The sequence below is a fragment of the Pongo abelii genome, chromosome 4, assembly GCF_028885655.2.
Source record: "Pongo abelii isolate AG06213 chromosome 4, NHGRI_mPonAbe1-v2.0_pri, whole genome shotgun sequence".
In the NCBI taxonomy this organism is placed as follows: Eukaryota; Metazoa; Chordata; class Mammalia; order Primates; family Hominidae; genus Pongo; species Pongo abelii.
Genome location: NC_071989.2, coordinates 177,537,387 through 177,554,347, shown reverse-complemented (window position 1 = coordinate 177,554,347; position 16,961 = coordinate 177,537,387). Strand labels below are relative to the sequence as shown.

General features: G+C 48.4%; 1 protein-coding gene and 1 long non-coding RNA gene across 3 annotated transcripts in view; one reads left to right on the top strand and one right to left on the bottom strand.

The window, feature by feature from the left end:
- Positions 1-14,765, top strand: part of SLIT3 (slit guidance ligand 3) — a 634,924-nt gene extending 620,159 nt beyond the window's left edge. For both annotated transcript variants that reach the window (XM_024247052.3, XM_054556205.2), the window contains 4 exons: positions 7,460-7,614; positions 9,308-9,593; positions 10,819-11,027; positions 14,148-14,765. In XM_024247052.3, coding sequence (XP_024102820.1) covers positions 7,460-7,614; positions 9,308-9,593; positions 10,819-11,027; positions 14,148-14,383 — 886 coding nt within the window. In that variant the 3' untranslated portion in view covers positions 14,384-14,765. The remainder of the gene's footprint in view (positions 1-7,459; positions 7,615-9,307; positions 9,594-10,818; positions 11,028-14,147) is intronic.
- On the bottom strand, positions 12,724-14,214 carry LOC129059615 (uncharacterized). Its single transcript, XR_008525625.1, has 3 exons — positions 14,080-14,214; positions 13,150-13,233; positions 12,724-12,820 (listed from the first exon to the last, which is right to left on the bottom strand). It is a non-coding gene; the product is annotated as an uncharacterized LOC129059615 (long non-coding RNA).
- Positions 14,766-16,961: the final 2,196 nt, after the last annotated feature.

The following is a 16,961-nucleotide window of genomic DNA, read 5'->3' as shown; positions in this document are numbered from 1 at the left end:
CTGAGCATCGAGGAAGCCCTGGGGAGGAGGAGGCCGCATCAGCCTGCATGGAAGCCACATGGGAGGGCTGGGGTTAATAGAGGGCACAGGCTGAGCTGACCAGCAGCTGAGGGGGCCAGGAGGCCAGTCCAGCCACAAAAAATGAGATCTCCTCCTCAGCATCAGTACAATAACCTCTAGCCACCCAGGAAGGCCACCTTGGCCTCAGGGCCAGAGCCAGGGAGCCCAACCAAAGCTATTCTAACTGAGGGAGTTGGCAGCCACCAGCTTTTGGCTCACTAAGGCCCATTGAGCAGCTTCAGAGTGAGGATGTCAGCCTGGGTTCCCAGCAGGGACCCTGGTCTCCATTCTGTCCATGCCTGATGTTGTTCATCTGCACAGCCATAACACAAATGGTGATGAGGGCACATGAACATTCTATTCCAGGCCCCAGGGCAAATACACAGAAAAGCCCACCTGAGCCCCTCCTTGCCCCAGAATGGGGACAGACTTCACTGTTCCTTGGCACTGAGACTTGTGAGAAGGCCAGACTCACATGCCAGCAAGGCCAAATGGCCACATAGGTAACAGACATGGGGAAAATGGGCTGGAGTCACCTTAGGGAGTGGTGGGGGCTACAGTAGCCTAGAGGGTGGAGCCCCATCCAAAGGAGTGGCTGACCTCAGCTCCAGCAGATACTGCCATGCGGGAATACAGATTATCAAGAGAAGCGGGACCACCGGGGTTTCTATGTGAGATATCTAAGTTTTTGAATGTTGGCCATTTTAAAACACCGCATGGGTGTGCTCTTTGAATGCAATGCAGTGCATGCTCTCTGAGTCTTGATTTCTACAATCCTATCCACTGCCAAGGTCTTTGTCTCATTGGATCCTCACTCCTGTTTTAGGGATGAGAAGCCTCATGTTAGAAGCCCAGTAAGTGGCAGAGCTAGGATTTAAATCTGGGTCAGGTTTCCACCCAAACCAGCTCTCCCACCGTGCTGGCTCCAGGACATGAAGGACAGAGCCGAGAGAGTGTGGGCTGTGCTACAGGAGTAGGGGGTTGCTGCAGTGGGGCCTGAGGTCTCCGCTTGCTGCCTACCCGAAATCCCAGGAACTTTTTGTTACTGTGAGGCTCTATTGCCACCTAGTGGTCACGACTCAGCATTCAGGTTAGAGCAACCAGCACCTAGAGGAATAACAAACCCTTCCTCCCTCAAGTCCCTTAAGACTTCAGGCTGAGCACCTAAAGTCTCTGAGCCTTAAGTCTTTTATTTGAAAAATGGAGGAAAAAGTGTGCCTCCTTCTTGGGAGTTGTTAGGGTTAAATAAGAGAATGCAAGTTAACTGGTTAGCATAGGGTAGCACAATGCCTGGCCTCTACTAAGGGATTAACAAGCATCCACCATTATTACTAAGAGCAAAAGAAAGCCGGGCATGGTGGCTCCCACCTGTAACCCCAGCATTCTTGGAAGCCAAGGCAGGAGGACTGCGTGAGCCCAGGAGTTTGAGAGTATCCTGGGCAACATATTGAGACTCCATCTATGCAAAAAATAAAAAATTACCCAAGCATAGTAGTGCACACGTATGGTCCTAGCTACTTAAGAGGCTGAGGCAGGAGGATCACTTGAACCCTGGAGGTCAAGGCTGCAGTGAGCTGTGATTGCACCACTGCACTGCAGCCTGGGTGAGAGAGCAAGACCTGATCTCAAAAAAAATAAATAAAAGCAAAGGCAAAAAGGCCATAGGCCACTCTGGCCAATGCCTGTGGTTATGCCAGTTCCAGGCAGGATGCGTCCAGCCCCACCCTGACAGCTCCAGAGCTCTCCACCTCCCACTTGGCACCAGTTCAGTCTGGCCCAGCAGATACTGAGAAGGACCCTCAGAGCCCCTTTCTCTCCCCTGAAATCCTTAAATATCTCTCCAGGAGACTAATTACTGGGGCTTGGGACCACTATATCATCATTTCTTTTAGTGTGAACCTTAGGTTGTTACTGTTTTTTCCTTTTTTTCCTCTACTTTTGTCACAGTAGAGCCATTTTCCCATTATTTTGTTTCAAAGGCTAAGATTTAATAATGTTTTTTTTTTTTTTTTTTTTTTTTTTTTTTTGAAACAGAGTCTCGCTCTGTCACCCGGGCTGGAGTGCAGTGGTGCGATCTCGGCTCACTGCAACCTCCACCTCCTGGGTTCAGGTGATTCTCCTGCCTCAGCCTCCTGAGTAGCTGGGACTACAGGCACCTGCCACCACGCCTGGCTAATTTTTTGTATTTTTAGTAGAGACGGGGTTTCACTATGTTGGCCAGGCTGGTCTCGAACTCCTGACCTTGTGATCCACCCGCCTTGGCCTCTCAAATCCCCAACAGGAATTTGTCAGGGAGAATTCAAGGATGTAATCCCAAAGTGCTAGGATCACAGGTGTGAGCCACCGTGCCCGGCCATGTTTTTTTTGTTTTTTTTGTTTTGTCTTGTTTTGTTTTGTTTTAAGGCAAATAGAAATGGAGGCATCCTGACTTAGGGATGCCGGTAAAAAGCCAGAGCCTTTAGCACTGCCTACCCTGAACCTCCAGGGATCCACAGTTTGAAAAACACTGGCTTCAGCCATTATATCCAGGAGACCTGGTTAAAAGTTGCCAGGAAAAGGCGACCTGTTAACCCATGAGCACCTACTGGCATAGATAACATTATGGGAGATTTGGATTTGGAAGCAATCCTGACTTTGAACCTGAGTTCCAGCACGGCCCCTATCAGGTTACTTAGCTTCCTTCCCTAAAATGGGACTCACAAGAGTCCCCTCCTCAGAAATGGGAATGAGCCAATGGGAGTATACAGAGCCCTGAGTGGCTCAAAGCCACTCAAAGCCCTGGGTGGCTGTAAGTTTGCCAAATCCATAGGCAGGCTCTTCCAGGGCCCACTAACCTACGCCCCCACCCCAGTTGCTGCCACACCCAGCTCCAGCAAGCCCAGAATAAGGTCAAGGAGTCATCATTTCCACCTTTCACTGAGCACTTGCTAGGTGTCACAGGCCACGTATTGCCCATTAAAACCAGTATAGGGCCAGGCACGCTGGCTCATGCCTATAATCCCAACACTTTGGGAGGTCAAGGGAAGAGGATCACTTGAGGTCAGGAGTTCAAGAACAGCCTGGCCAACGTGGCAAAACCCCGTCTCTACTAAAAATACAAAAATTAGCCGGGGATGGTGGTGGGTGCTGGTAATCCCAGCTACGTGGGAGGCTGAGGCAGGAGAATTGCTTGAATCAGGGAGGTGGAGGTTGCAATGAGCTGAGATCATGCCAATGTACTCCAGCCTGGGCGACAGAGCAAGACTCCATCTCAAAAAACAAAAACAAAACAAAAAATAGTGTAGGCTGGGTGCAGTGACCTGTAACCCCAGCACTTGGGAGGCCAAGGTGGGAGGATGGCTTGAGCCCAGGAGTTCAAGGCTGCAGTGAGCAATGATTGCACCACTACATTCCATCCTGGGCAACAGAGCAAGACCCTGTCTCTTACTAAAAACAACCAAAAAGCCAATGTTGTAAAATGAGTATAAAACTCATTGAATAGAAGCAGAAACAGGGGCTTACAGAAGTGATATGACTTGCCCAGGGTCCCTCAGCTGGCGGGCCCAGTGTGATCCCAGATCTCTCTCCACAAAGCATGACCTGGCTGAAGGCTATACCTCGAGCCTACCTAGGATTCTCCCATGTGGGCATCAGATGAGGCCCTCCAGGAAGCCCAGCACTGGGGCACTGCAGAACCCAGCACTTTGTCTAGGGCAAGAGCCAGTGACCACACAGCCCTCTCTGATCTATGGCTTCTGCCAGACCACTGTCTCCAGGCTGGGTACCCCTGGAGGCTATTCACCAGCGCCTGGGATGGAAGGAAGGGGAGAAGGAGTTGGGCCTGGAGCCAGCTGCCAGGCAGGAGTAGGTGGGTGGGTGGGTGGGTGTGTGTGTGTGCGTGCGTGTGTGCGTGTGTGTGTGTGTGTGTGTGTGTGATGGGAAAACAGCTGCCCTGACTCCCTGAATCGTAAGTTGGAAGCAAGTGCCTGAGCTGCAGTCTCTTGACAGCTCCCTTTCTGACAGGTGGCTGCCCAGCATCTGTTGACACACCTCCAGGGTGGTGAGCTCATTTGCATCCAAACAGCATCCATTTCTAGGACGCTGTGGGATATACCTGCGTATTTTTGCATGTCTGGTTAGAAAACTGTGTGAGGGCTCAAGGTCACAAGTTTATGGTCTCTGCACGGGGCCCTCCCTCCCCTTCCTGCTTTTACCAGCCCATCTGAAGGATCATAGGCCTCTGCCTTGCCCTCAGCTTGCAACTTGCAGCAGCTGGAGGCTTCTGAAATAGAAACAGCTCTACCTTCATAGGGCTTTTTGGCTCCCCATCACAAAACCAGATTCCTCAGTGGACTCTTTTACCCACCACTCCACCTCCCACTACCCTATCTCTTGGCTAGACCTTACATTGATAAGTTGTCATTTAATTTACAGGAAAGGCTAAGGAAAGTGGAATGGAAGCTTTGTGAGTGCAGTTACCCTATCTTCCCTGTTTGTCACTGATCCACAGCACCCAGGACAAGGTGGCCCATAGCAGACACTTGGTGGGTGGGCAGATGAAGGGTAGATGAAGGATGGATGGATGGATGGATGGAAGAGAGTAGATAAATAAGTAGGTGGGTAGGTAGAGAGATGGATAGGTGGATGGATGCAGAGGAGGGTGGGTGGGTAGATGAAGGATGGATGGATGTGATAGGATGAATGGATGAAGAGGGTAGATAAGTAGGTGGGTGGGTGAAGAGATGGATAGGTAGATGGATGGAGAGGAGGGTGGATGGATGAATAGGTAGAATAGATGGGAAGGAAATATGGATGGTTGAATGGATGGGTGGATAGTTGGATGAATGAGTGGGAGGAGAGATTTCCCAGTGGATTTGAGTGGGTCCTGGGCTCCTGCGTGTCCTCTGCCATCACTTTCTCCCAGGGATCAGCACTAGAGCAGAGATCACTAGCTTTGCAGGCAATGGTACTTGTTAGTCTTCTAACACTAAAATAACTGCTCACATTTTCCCAGTAATTGACAAAGCACTTTTTTGTTTGTTTTTTTTTAAGAAATAGGGGTCGTGCTATGTTTCCCAGGCTGAACTCGAACACCTGGGCTCAAGTGGTCCTCCTGCCTCAACCTCCCAGCTTGTCAAGTAACTAGTGATACAGGCACATGCCAGCATGCCTGGTTACAAAGCACTTTCATGTACCCTCTCATTTTATTTGAACATCACAATAGTTCTGTGAGGTTATTATCCCCCTTTTACAGATGAGGAAACTGAGACCGGGATGTTCTATTCCTATGGTTGGTTACGGTTCCATCCAGCAGTAAGGGGCTAGAATGGACTCTGTTTTCTTCACTATACCCCAATTTAGCCTGTCTTCTCCCAAGCATTTTTCTTGCGTTTTTGGCTGCTGAGATTTCTAAATCTGAGTCAGTCACTGAAATAGTCCCTGCCTGCTTAATCAGTGTCACCCCCTGCTGGGATCCTCTTGTTGGAGCCAACAGGGATTTATCAGGGAGAATTCAAGGAGAGAGGGAGCCTCCATATGTATCCCTGATACCTGAATAGATAAGACAGAGCTCAGTCTACTCCTCAGAGAGCTTCAGGGAAGGAAGAGGTGTCACATTCCCCAACTCCCATCATCTCCTACCACTGTTCCCTCCCAGCCCCTGCCGAGGGTGGAGCACTAGAAACAGCACAATTTGGGAGTCAAAAGTGTTGCCTACAAATTCTGTCTCTTGCCTGTACTAGCTGGGTGACCTCAGGTAAATCACTTAACCTCTCTGGGCCTCAGTGTCTTCATCTGTGAAATAGGATACCTGGCACCCACTTCTTAGAATTATTGTAAGTTTCAAATAAGTGAACCACTTAACACCATGTCTGGCTCATCTGGGCCCTCGGTGAGTGGCTGTTGGCCCTGTTAGAGACAGCATGAGCAAGTGGGATGTGCAGACTGAATATCCCATAACCAGCCGGGCACAGTGGTTCATGCCTGTAATCCCAGCAGTTTGGGAGGCCGAGACAAGTGGATCACTTGAGGTCAGGAGTTCAAGACCAGCCTGGCCAACATGGTGAAAACCCCATCTCTACTAAAAACATAAAATTAGCTGTGTATGGTAGCATGAGCCTGTAATCCCAGCTACTTAGGAGGCCGAGGCAGGAGAATTGCTTGAACCCAGGAGGCAGAGGTTGCAGTGAGCCAAGATCACGCCACTGCACTCCAGCCTGGGCAACAGAGTGAGACTCCATCTCAAAAAAAAAAAAAAAAAAAGACTATCCCATAACCAAAACGTTTGGGATCCAAAGTGTTGAATACTTGCATCATGCTGGTTCAGCATCTCTGATCCGAAAATCTGAAATCCAAAATCTTCTAATGAGCATTTCCTTCAAGCATCATGTGGGTACTCAAAAACTGTGGGCTTTTGGAGCTTTTCAGATTAGGGACATTTGACCTGGACCTCAGTTCAAATCCTTGCTCTATGACTTACCAACTGTGGTGCCTTAGATAAATTCCTTAGCCTCCCTGAGCTACCGTTTCCTCATTTCTGTAGTGGAGATAACAAACTTACCTAGCATGAGTATTATAAGGCACTCTTTCCCCAAACGTGGCATGCATACCACTGGTGGTACATGAGGTGACCTTAGGGGGGACAATAGCAAACTATTGAAATTTTAACTGTGAGAGAGTTTGTTTTATATGCACTAGAAAAAAATATAAAAATCACATCAAAACTATTTTTTAGAACAATGCTAACCTTTATCCTTACTGATATTTAAGGGGGAAATTGGGCAATTGAAAAGAACAAGCGTGTTGAGTAAATAGTGGTCCAGGCAGCATGCAGATAGAGCAGGAATTGAGAAGGTGGTCTGGGAATGGAGTTTGCTTAACTCTATGAAATAATAGAAAAGAATACAAATAATGATAGCCAAATGCAATACCTGACCCTAGACTAAATCTTGGACTGGAAGGAAATAAATGCTGTAAAGGACAGTATTGGGTCCAATGCAGAGTTGGAATACAGATAATAGACTAGATAACAGTGTGGTATCCATGTTAAATTCACCAAAGTTGACAACTGCACTGTGCTTGTATAAGAGAATATCTCTGTCCTTAGGAAATGCACACTGAGGTATCTAAGGATAAAGGGCTGTAATGTATGTAACTTACCTTTAAATGGTTCAGAAATGTGTGTGTGTGTGTATATACAATGCAGAGAGAAATCCATAAGCACATTGGAGTAATGGGAGAAAGTGGGTAATAAGCATCTTCTGTACTGTTTTTATTTTTGCAACTTATGTAAGTTTAAAGTTATTTCCAAATAAAAAGTAAAACAAAATGTAAGCAATGCAGGTCAAGTCCACAGCCCAGGGCCCAGCCATGGAAGGCACTTAGTTAACTCTCCGGCTTTCTCCCCTTCTCTGCTGGCCAGCGTGGAGACAGTGAATGATGGGCAGTTTCACAGTGTGGAGCTGGTGACGCTAAACCAGACCCTGAACCTGGTAGTGGACAAAGGAACTCCAAAGAGCCTGGGGAAGCTCCAGAAGCAGCCAGCAGTGGGCATCAACAGCCCCCTCTACCTTGGAGGTAATGCCCTCTCTTTCCCTACCACCTCTACCTCCCTCTGGCCCTCTGTGCTCCAGTACAGAAACCCAGGCCACTGCCAAAGCCAATCAGGGAAGGCTTCCTGGAGGAAGGGACAATGAAGCTGATCTCTAAAAGGTGAATAAGCACTAGCCAGGCCATGGAGAAAAGAGAATTTGGGACAGGTGCTTGGAAGGGAAAGAGAACAGGACTCCTGGAAACTACACGTTGTGACGGGGAAGGGCGAGAAGGGGGAGGCAGGAGATGGAAGCAGGGTCTAGGCTCTGCTGAAGTCTGCCGGCCTCAGATCATATTCCCTCTGCTCTGCCACCTCCTCAAACCCTGGGAGGTTCAATTAATGAATGTAGAAGAATTTGAGATTAAAATCAAAGGCCAAAAATGGAAGTAGGCCAGGTGCAGTGGCTCACACCTGTAATCCCAACACTTTGGGAGGCTGAGGTGGGAGGATCGCTTGAGCCCAGGAGTTGGAGACCAGCCTAGGCAACACAGTGAGACCTCATCTCTACAAAATATTTAAATTAGCTGGGCACAGTAGTGAGCATCTGTAGTCCCAGGTACTTGGGAGGGTGAGGCAGAGGGATCGCTTGAGCCTGGGAGGTTGGGGCTGCAGTGAGCCATGATTGTGTCACTGCCCTCCAACCTGGGTGACAGAGTGAGATCTTGTCTTTAAAACAACAACAACAACAAAACACAAAAAAGTAGCCATCAGTTAGGCAGACTCCGGGCCTGAAATGCAGCCCCTGCACTGATAGTTCTCAAAGTGTTAAGTGTAAAAAAAGCTACCAAAACTGCTCGTTCAATCCTAAGATTCCCAAGACTTTACCTGAGTCCACCCGCAGAGACTAGCACGGGCCCAGAAGAGGGTGTCGTTAATGGGTGGTTCAGATGCAGGGAGGCCAGGGAAAGCTCTGTGCCGAGGGCAGCCCCAGAAGGGACACCACTTATCCCTGAAGGAGGACCGTGCCCTGTGCCCCACCTGCTCCAGGTGCAGCCAGAATGGAACTGGGTGCCCTGCTCCCAGGCTGGTCCCAGGCTCTCAACTGTAGAAGGTGGGCAGGGAATGGTGTACAAGGGGAGCGAAAATACAAATTATTGAAAAGCCAATTAGGTCTATACTAACAGTCTCTTGAAGATCCTGAGAAGAGGGGTACCCAGCACATAAGGCAGCAAACTGGTCTAAAAACCCTGAATCCCAAAGTTTCGTTGATCAAGCAGCTCCCCAAAACCTTATCTCCTCAGCTGTAGCTCGCCTGCCCTGGGTTCTCTTGTGAGGCCTGGATCAAAGGGCTGAGGAGCCTGGTGGGGACAGCAGGTTATTTGGTGTACTTACCTATTGGGGGGAATGGTCTCCTCAGTTCAGCCAGTGGGGTCATAGTGCAATGGGTGACCAGATCATCTCATTTTTTCTAGGGAAGTCCAAGATACAAATTTTTATGGGAAATTTTCTAATATTACATGTTAGACAAATTCACGTTTTTTTAAGGAGTCCCAGTGCAGGACCAAGGATGCACGTCCCTGTATGGACAAGGTCCGAGGTTTTGGCCCGTTAACCTCATTTGAACAGCAGAGGCCCAGAGTTCTAGCCATGAATGTGTGAAAAGTGCTTTTTCTCTCTGAGGACAGCAGGGTGGCAGGGGAGGGTCTTCAGGCCACTGTCCTGGCTCCCCTCCCACAGGCATCCCCACCTCCACCGGACTCTCCGCCTTGCGCCAGGGCACGGACAGGCCTCTAGGCGGCTTCCACGGATGCATCCACGAGGTGCGCATCAACAACGAGCTGCAGGACTTCAAGGCCCTCCCACCACAGTCCCTGGGGGTGTCACCAGGCTGCAAGTCCTGCACCGTGTGCAAGCACGGCCTGTGCCGCTCCGTGGAGAAGGACAGCGTGGTGTGCGAGTGCCACCCGGGCTGGACCGGCCCACTATGCGACCAGGAGGTCTGGGACCCCTGCCTCGGCCACAGGTCAGTGTCCCAGGAGCCCTGGCTGTGTGCTCGGGCTCCCAGAATGGCCTCAGTCCCTACCCCACCTGAGAAATAGGCACTACTGGAGGCTGGAGGAGTTGCAGTCAGACCGCAGATAGGATCTGTGTAAGTGTAACTGCTTAAGAGGTCAAGAGGCTGAGCTTACACATCTGAGCAGCCAGACCTGCTTGGAGGGATCAGCATAAGAGGGCCCTGCTCAAAACACTCATCTCTGCCAGGTGGCCTTTAGAACCTGTCCAGAGCCACAGTGAGCCCCCACTGTCTCCGTGGGAATTAGAAAAAGGCACCCACGTGGGCAGACTCAGCCTGTGCAGCTGGTGTATATATACACCAGGTGTATATAACCACACATCAAAACACATTTAATAGTTCAAGCAACTACTCATTCAACAAAGATTTACTGAAGTCCTACTACGTGCCAGGCCTCTTGCTAAATATAGGAGATCCAGTACTGTCAGTGTTAAGAAACCTGAATCAGCCAAAACTAACACCAGAGCCAACACTGGAAATGTGGTTGGCTAAACCAGTCAGGAAATGATTTTTTGGATCAGGAATAAGGGACAGCTATAAAGGGTTTGAGCTTCTTGTGTTGCTCTTGTGCATGTGTGTGTGTGTGTGTGTGTTTGACTCTATAATATGGATCCTGGCTCTGCATGTCATCTCAATAGGGGCAGTGATGCATCATGATTCAGAATATAGGCTTTACCTTCATTTTTTTCCACGGGTGAAATGTACTGCATGGGAGCATCAGACAAGAGGTTATGATGAAAATTCAGAGCAATACTGGGTGTAAAGCACTTAACACAATTCCTGGTACATAGCCAGTGGTACCTGCTGGTAGTAGTGGGGTGGTAGTAATTCTTATTTAAGATGGTAAAGCAATTAAAATGTTTAGAGAATGGCTAGATTCTTTCAAGCAGTTGTTTGCTACTTGGCTGTATGAGTTGTGTGTGTAAATCAGCAAGCCAGCCTCTGCTGTGGTCACAGCTCACAGTGGACACTGGGTGACACTCGCAGGCTTCTGGCTGGTTGGCCAGGGGAACCAAGGTGGTTAAGAAAAGAGATGCTCAGCCTAGGAAATGGAGAAAGCTATTGGACTGTACTCAGCTCTGGGTCCCCTGGTCCCCGGCTGGGTGGACAGAGGGAGTCCTCAGCAGCACCAACTCTGATCCAGTTCCCTTCTCATCCTCCTCTCTGCCTCTAGCTGCAACCATGGAAAATGTGTGGCAACTGGGACCTCATACATGTGCAAGTGTGCTGAGGGCTATGGAGGGGCCTTGTGTGACAACAAGAATGATTCTGCCAATGCCTGCTCAGCCTTCAAGTGTCACCATGGGCAGTGCCACATCTCAGACCAAGGGGAGCCCTACTGCCTGTGCCAGCCTGGCTTTAGCGGCGAGCACTGCCAACAAGGTGGGTCTACTGTACCTGTGGGAGGGAGGAAGTGGGGGTCAGAGTTAGACTTCACATCCAGATCACCTCAGTTCCAGTTCTGGCTATGCCACTTAAAGGCTGCATGACCTTGGTTCAGTCACTTTCTGAGCCTCAATTCCCTCAACTTGAAAACGGAGGCAATACTACACCTTCCTGTATCAGTTATCTAGTGCTGCATAACAAGTTAGCCCCAAACCATAGCAGCTCAAAAACATAAAAAACATTTTTTTTAGCCCACATTGTTCCTGTGGGTTGGGAATTCAGAAAGAGCCTAGCTGGGATCTCTCGGGGTTGCATTCTACACAGCCAGGGCTGCAGTTCTCTGTAGACTAACACGAGGCAGCAGGATATGCTTCCAATGTGCTGCACTCCCATGGTGCTGGATGTTGGTGGGAGGTCCCAGTTCTGCCCTGCATGAGTCACTACACAGGCTCTTTGAGGGTCCTCACGCCAGGGCAGCTGGCATGTCCCAGAGTGAACAGTCCAGAAGAGAGCAAGCCACATGTCTTATATGACCTACAATTGGAAGTCACTCATGCCATCATTTCCACCACACTGCATTGGTTACATCGGTCAGGTACATTCAGTGAGGGAGGGGACCACATAAAGGGCATCAATACCAGAAGGTGGTAGTCACTGGGGGCAATCTTGAAGGCTAGCTACTGTGCTTCTTCATAGGGTTGTTGGGAGGAGTACGTGAGATGTAAAGTCGGAAGCAACATTGTCACGATGAAGGCCAAGCTGTCATTTAGAATCTGCATGACTTTGACCAGCCTGGCCAACATGGTGAAACCCTGTCTCTACTAAAAATACAAAAATTAGCTGGGCATCATGGCGGTTGCCTGTAATCCCAGCTATGCTGGAGGCTGAGGCAAGAGAATCATTTGAACCCAGGAGGCGGAGGTTACAGTCAGCCAAGACCAACCTGGGTGACAGAGTGAGACCCTGTCTCAAATCTGCATGACGTTGAGCAGCATACTTGTGGTTCACTTCCTCATCTAGATAGGGCCAGGAGTGGTGGCTCACACCTGGAATCCTAGCATTTTGGGAGGCCGAGGTGCAAGGATTGCATGAGCTCAGGAGTTTGAAGCTGCAATCAATGCACCACTGCACTCCAGCCCAGGTGACAGAGACAGACCCTGTCTCCAAGAAAAAACAAAAGTGCAGATAACTCATACTGCCAAAGTTAAGCATGGACTTTTTAAAGATGAAACAAGTGTAGAAAATGGTCCTCAGTGGACCTCTGCAGGGAGAACACATGAGCAGTCTGGATGGTTCTTTTCTCCTCTTTTCCAGCTGTTGGCCCTTGAGATGCCGTGCCTTCAAAACTAATGAAACCCTAGCCACTCAGAGTGGCCCCCTGATATTGACCAGCACCACTGACATCACCTGGGAGTCAGCTGGGGCTCCCAGGCCCCACCCCAGCCCTTTCGAGTCAGAACATGCATTTTGCAATGATTCACATATGTATCCAAGCTGATGGCATTGCTCCACGGCCTCCATCCAACTCTCCTGCCCTTACTGGGTCAGCAGAAGCCAGTTCTTTGGTCTGACCTAGTCAGAACCATCAAATTACTTATCTCGGTTAGTGGCCCCTTTATCATGTAATTTTGAGGTGAGCTCAACAAAGGAAATTATATTAATATTAAAATGGTTGTCTTACCTTGGAGGGGGGGTCTTTCTCCTGCATGGACACTGAGAAGTCTTGCTCCCTGCCACCAGGATCCCAGGCAGTCCACCCTGTCCCTTGAGGACTTTTCCACATTTTATACCTACACGAAATACTATTCTTAACCAAAACTCATTTTTAAAATGTTATTAAATAACTTATTCTGAAATAATTTCAGACTTACAGAAAAACTGTCAGGACAGTATAAACAGCTTAATCCCTTCACCCCAGTCATTAGCATGTTGCCCCATCTGCACTCCCCCTCTCTCCCCATGTTATACACGTGCACATGCACACATTGTCATTAACCTCTTTCTAATCCTTTTAACAACACCTGAAGCTTTAAAATGCATAAAGCCCTTTCTCCTTCAAAATCTCCTCTGGTGCCTGTAACAGCATGGGAGTTGCTGGAAGGACGGATAAATGTCTTACCATTTTTCAGACACGGAAACTGCGACTTGCTTGTCAAGGGTCATGGCTCCCTTCCTCAAGTGCCTTGCTGCAGACATTCTCCCACTGTAGTGAGGACAGCAGAGGGGTGGAAATGAACAGCTGGGTCAGGGTCCAGAGTGTTTAAGCAGATACAGGGGTGCCCTTTCCCACCCTGCAGTTATTTCTAGGCCTTATGGAAAAGCTCATCCCAAAGCCTCATTAACACCTGCTTCTTATTCAGATATCAACTCAGGCTCATTTCCCAGAGAAGCCTCCCTGGCCCCTGGGCCAGGTCAAATGCCTTTTGAATACAAATGTCTTATAGCATACAAAAACATATACTGTATGTTCTTGTATGAACATCTTCCCTTTCTTTATAGCATCTACCTCAGTTTCTTTATTAAATATATTCACTTAAATAGTATCTAGACTCTAGGCCAAGAGAGACAGACTACTGGGAGTGGTGGTGACTGGGGCAAACTCGGGATTGCCTGCCCCATCTAAAGCACTCAGCTTCAGCCATCACTGCAGTGCAGGGTTGCAGGCTCAGCTCTGCCAGACCTCCTTGTTTTCACGGAAGGCAGAAATCCAAATTTTCAGGTGAAATCTCCTGCTTTTTGAATGTTGGCATTTAATTTTTAGGCATATGTAGGGCAATCAAAATTGGTCTGGGGTCAGGATTTGGCCCACAGTCTACCAGTTTGTGTCATCTAGTTTTAGTTTTGACTTTAGGTTTCTTGAAGGAAGAGACCAAGCCTGCTTTTGTCTTCATTATATCCTCAGGGCTTAGATGTAAGCCTGTCAGAGAGCCTGGTAAAGGAAACACACCTGTTTGTAAAATAGACAGGTGGACAGAGGGGAGGGTGGGCAGATGGATGAGTGAATAAATTCTTACGGTCTTCAGAGCACAAGTATTTCAAAGCAGCCTACCTGGGAACCGCTCATGGTCCTGCTGGCCACCTAGACCACCAATGCCCTGACTTTTATGCCCTCTGCAGAGAATCCATGCCTGGGACAAGTAGTCCGAGAGGTGATCCGCCGCCAGAAAGGTTATGCATCATGTGCCACAGCCTCCAAAGTGCCCATCATGGAATGTCATGGGGGCTGTGGGCCCCAGTGCTGCCAGCCCACCCGCAGCAAGCGGCGGAAATACGTCTTCCAGTGCATGGACGGCTCCTCGTTTGTAGAAGAGGTGGAGAGACACTTAGAGTGCGGCTGTCTTGCGTGTTCCTAAGCCCCTGCCTGCCACCTCTCGGACTCCAGCTTGATGGAGTTGGGACAGCCATGTGGGACGCCCTGGTGATTCAGCATGAAGGAAATGAAGCTGGAGAGGAAGCTAAAGAAGAAGAGAATATTAAGTATATTGTAACATAAACAAAAAAATAGAACTTATTTTTATTATGGAAAGTGACTATTTTCATCTTTTATTATATAAATATATCACACCATCTGCGTATATGTACCATACATATAGTGAGTTATTTTTACCAAGTTTTGTGTTGTGTATTTGTTGTGTTTTTAAAAACAGCTGTTTAAAAATTTAAGAAAAAAATAGACTAATAAAAATGCTTTAAAACAAAAGGATAAGAATAAAGAATGATAGCCTGTCTGAGGAAGGAGGAAGATGTTTTCATGTTTATGAAACGGTATTATGTCAGCAGTAGACCAAGAGCTGCTCAGAGGAAGAGAGAGAAGGAAAAGATCTTTGTTTCTTGTTTTTTGACTCCCTTTTTTTTCCTCCCCTAAAATTACCCAGCTTTTCGGAGTCCTGGATATCAGTGCCCAAAATGCCCAGTTCTTCCAGGAAAAGATGCTGAGCCCTGGCCTTCTCAGTCTCACTGCCACTCGAAAATATTGCTGTCCCTGTCTGTCCCAGACCCCCCTTCAAGGTCTGAACCCACTGGGGGACCCCTCTTCTCCTTCCTGGCTGGCCCTGGCTTCCAATCGAGGACTGACTATTGAAGTCTGCTACAGGTGTCATTTGGAACTGTCTTACCAAATTTTAAAACAGCTGCTATTTTTCCTGCTCCTCCCCAGGAGAGGGGTCTTCCTAGAGGAGGCGAGGGAAGAGAATATCATGCTGTCTCCTCAGGACCCATGCACTGGCCCCCTCTCCTCCTTCCAGGTAATTTTTCATTGGAATGTATCCCAGTAGAGAAGGTAGTCAGCCCTTCTGGGAAGCGGAAGGCTGGGAACCAAGTCTGCCCACAGCGCTAGATGTCTAACTCTGGAAGGTTCTTGGAGGCTCTTGCTGTAAGACAGGCCTCTGCCACCTGATCCTCCAGGTCACCATCATGATGACAGAGACGCCTTGCCCATCTGTGACACTTTCCAATGCATATCCAAACTTTACCTTATTTTATCTATGCAACCCCTGCCTCCCTGGAAAGGATAAGGGGGTAGAGCCCGGTTCACTAAGAAGGAAGTTTAGGCCCTCACAGGCTCTGGAACTTGCCTTAAGCCACACACCAGTTAAGTGGAGGAGCCAGACCAGAAGTCCAGACCCAAAGCTTGAGATTCTTTCTCTAGAATGGGTGAGCACAGGTGATTCAGGCGGCTTAAATCCATCAGAGCAGCCCTGCCAGAAAAGGAAAGATGATGTTTTTTCCTGCTCTTGTTCTGCCTTGCTCACTCCTCCTTCTCCCTCCCCAGTATCTGGAAATATTCTGGAGACCAGGGCTTATGCATCTAGGGAAAGTGACCAAGGGCAGCCTATCCAGCTTCTGCCTCCATTCCTGAAGGAGACTTCCCTGCCCCTGTTTCTTTCCATGTCTCTCCCTCCCTCACTCCCATTTGCCCCCTTCCACCCCATCAGGTTAGCCACATATCTTCCAGGGCTCAGCTGTTCACACCAACTCCCTGGCTCTTATCATCCATCCCTCCTTCCCCCAGGAGCCTCCACTGTAGGCGTTTCAGGGAGAAGAGTTTGGAAGTCATTGGACCTTTCAGCCCTCAGGTTCCCTAGAGGAGCCTAGTTGATCTGTGAGGACCAATGGTGGGCCAAAGACTCAGGGAATAATGAAGGGAGAAAGAAAAGAAAGGAAGATGGAGGAAGTAAAGAAGGAAGGGAGGGAGGGGATGAAGAGAAGGGAGAAAGGGATATAGCTGAGGAATTTATCTAAAAATATGCATGTAAATCTCCATTATGTTCCAGGTACTGTGCCTTATGATGGCTTTGTTTTTTGTTGTCATTAGAGACAAGGTCTTGCTTTGTCACCCAGGCTGGAGTAGAGTGGTTCAATCATAGCTCACTGCAGCCTCAACCTCCTAGGCTCAAGCCATCTTCCTGCCTCAGTCTCCCAAAATGCTGGGATTACAAGTGTGAGCCACTATGCTCAGCCTGTTTCAAACATTATTATAATAGCAGATTTATTTAGTACTTTATTATACATCAGATACCACTCTAATTGTGAAATAGATATATATTCATTTAATTATCAAAACAACCATGTAGTTAAAACACTATTAACTCATTTTACAGTTGAGTAGACTGAGACACAGAGAAGTTAAAGAACTTGCCCAAGAGTAAATGTCTAATAAACCATAGAGCCAGGATCTGGGCCCAGGCTGTCTGACTCCAGAACTTGCTCACTCAACCACTAAACCATCCTGCTTCTCATGGGAAACAAACACATCCTGCCTTTGAGGATCCTACAGCCTGTGACAAAAACAGTCATAAAAATGGACAATTGCCTTATTACACAAGGAGCTCTCAAGTGGCAATATAAGCAATGGAAGTGGCTGTCCAGAGGAGGGAATTTCTAGTCCTAGGTCTTTAAGGATGAATAGGAGTTTGCCAGAGTGAGAAAGGG